Below are 2400 nucleotides of genomic sequence, written 5' to 3' on the forward strand. Positions count from 1 at the left end.
TTTTTTTTTTTTTGCTATTTCATATATCTATCCATCTATCAATACATCTTTGTTTTTTCTTTGTGATAAAATTGGAACTAAATAAATAAGTATTGAGTCAGTGCTGTTTGTGTTGGATTTTCAGATGCCACTATCCTAACAAGTTTAGTTTTTTATTTTCTTAAAGTACCAAATTTAAAAGTATACTTCACTCTGGGTCTCAGGTTATTTTTGTTTTCGTGAATTTTAGGTTCTTTATTCTCATGAAAAGGTGAAAATGGAAGGAACGATTTCTCAACAAACCAAACTCATCGATTTTCTGCAAGCCAAAATGGACCAACCTGCTAAAAAGAAAAAGGTGAGTCAAAGTGTTTGAAAAGTGGGAGTAGACAGTTTCACTCCACCATTCATGATTCAGTGGACAGCACAGTGACAGGAAGTCATAGAAACACAGAAAAAAACAAAATGCATGTTTTCTTGTTTTATTTTTGGTTGAAAAAGGTTTTGAGATAAGCAGAAGAGCCCTTTTATGAGTATATCATTGATCAAGTCTGACAAACTACTTTATGTTCATGCCCATTAAAACTGTAGTGTTTTAAGGACTCCCTTTCTATGTTAAGGGAGTCATCCCTGCCCTTCCCACCCCCTGCCACCGCCACATAGCACGGATGGTATGCAGAGAGAAAGGTTTATACATAGTCATGCATACAGGACTCCAAGGGGGTTTGAAGGTCATGTGTGCAGGGCTTTAGAGAGATTAGCAGGTCACATGCACAGGACTGTAGAGGGCTTAGTAGGTGACATGTATGGGGCTTCAGAGGGAATGGCAGATCATACATAGGAGACTGTAGAGGATTTCTCAGGTCACTCATACAGGACTCCAGAGAGAACCTTAGAAATGATCTGGTCCAGTCCTTTTGATTGGCCAACAAAGAGACTAGAACCCAGCGAGTCTAAGTGACCTGCCTAAGGTTCTTGAGTGTATACTCTACTCCTCCACAAAGCACTGCAACATCCCTTTGAAATAGTAACAAACAAACAATACTATGGACAAAAACCAAACTATATGGAGGGGGTTATATGTAGGTGTGCAGGGGGAGATTGCTTTTAATAAGCTTGATCCATGCTTTTTTAAACCACAGAAGCCCTCATAGTAGGGTTGGCCATGTGTTCTCAGTTCCGGAAAGGTTTCTAAGGAGCTTGCAGTTTCCTTCCAAAGGCCACCGTGCACCGTGGTGGCTGTGGCAGTAGTTTTACAGGAAAGGCCTTGATGCCTTGGGATACCTAGGAGAAAGGAGTGAAGGACTGAATTGACAGTTGGTCTCAATATTCCCGGTGCCACCTTTACTGTCAGGGATAAGAGCAGCATTCAGAGGCGCCTCCTGCTAAGCGGTGGCTGCATGGGGAGGGTTTTCTTGCATACCGTGTGACTGTGTATCTTTGTTATGCTTATGATATTTAATCTTTTTTATTTTAGCAGCAGACTGTTATCTGGTTATGCCACTTGATATAGTTAGGGTGTTTCCATTTATTAAAAAAATTTTTTTCCAGTTACATTATTCTGTGTTTTCCTTTTTTCTTCCATGCACAGTAAATGTTTCCATTTGCATTTTTTTGGCATGCCCTTTGTTTTGACATCATTTTAGCATTTTTTTTTTTGCTTCCTTTTTAAAAATATTCATCTCTGTGTCTTGTAACTAAGCCTCATGAGACAAACTCAAGGGCAAGAATGACCACTGAACCATCTTTCCTGACTCCATACTCCATACTCTCCTGATTCCATTTTTTGAGGGGAAGGATTCTCAGGAAGTGACGCTCCTGTCTGGGGAATGCTAAAGGAAGAGGTGGTGGCAATTCAAGCATCTTTAACCCTCTTGGTGAAAACTTCCACACCCCTATCTTTTTTCAGCCGGCTGGAATGGGCTGTGGTTCAGCCCCTCTTTCCCCCCTTCACATGCCATTTTTACTAAATACACTTACAGTGAGTATGCTCCTGGCTTTTGTGGTTTGCCCATCCTGAGTCAGGTTTCCTTTAGCTAGTTTACAGTGCCAGTTTCCAGGAGTTAGGAGATATCTCTGTTTCCATTGCTAGGGTTTATTTAGTCGACGGAAAGAGGACCCTGCTTTGCCCACACAGGTTCCTCTGCAGTACAATGAGCTGAAGCTGGCCCTGGAGAAGGAGAAAGCTCGCTGTGCAGAGCTAGAGGAAGCTCTTCAGAAGACTCGCATCGAGCTCCGGTCCGCCCGCGAGGAAGGTAGGGGCTCTCTCTACAGTGTTCAGGGCTGTGCAAAAGGCAGAGGACCCATCTCAGTGAGACTGGCCAAGACTAGTTCAGCATTTTTGTTTATGGCCCATATGCTTTTGATACAGACACTCGAAGTCTGAAAAATTTACCACATCCTTGGCCTTGCCAAGTTGAC

At 42.2% G+C, this 2400-nt stretch overlaps 1 protein-coding gene across 1 annotated transcript; it reads left to right on the forward strand.

Annotated features, from left to right (window-relative positions):
- Positions 1 to 229: 229 nt before the first annotated feature.
- On the forward strand, positions 230 to 2234 carry LOC103584505 (citron Rho-interacting kinase-like; the record flags this gene model as incomplete). Its single annotated transcript, XM_008565480.1, has 2 exons — positions 230 to 337; positions 2072 to 2234. Coding segments are annotated over 2 exons (271 nt in total), but the record flags the coding sequence as incomplete, so codon positions are not given.
- Positions 2235 to 2400: the final 166 nt, after the last annotated feature.

The sequence above is a fragment of the Galeopterus variegatus genome, unplaced genomic scaffold (genome assembly GCF_000696425.1).
Source record: "Galeopterus variegatus unplaced genomic scaffold, G_variegatus-3.0.2 Scaffold61855, whole genome shotgun sequence".
Lineage (NCBI taxonomy): Eukaryota > Metazoa > Chordata > Mammalia > Dermoptera > Cynocephalidae > Galeopterus > Galeopterus variegatus.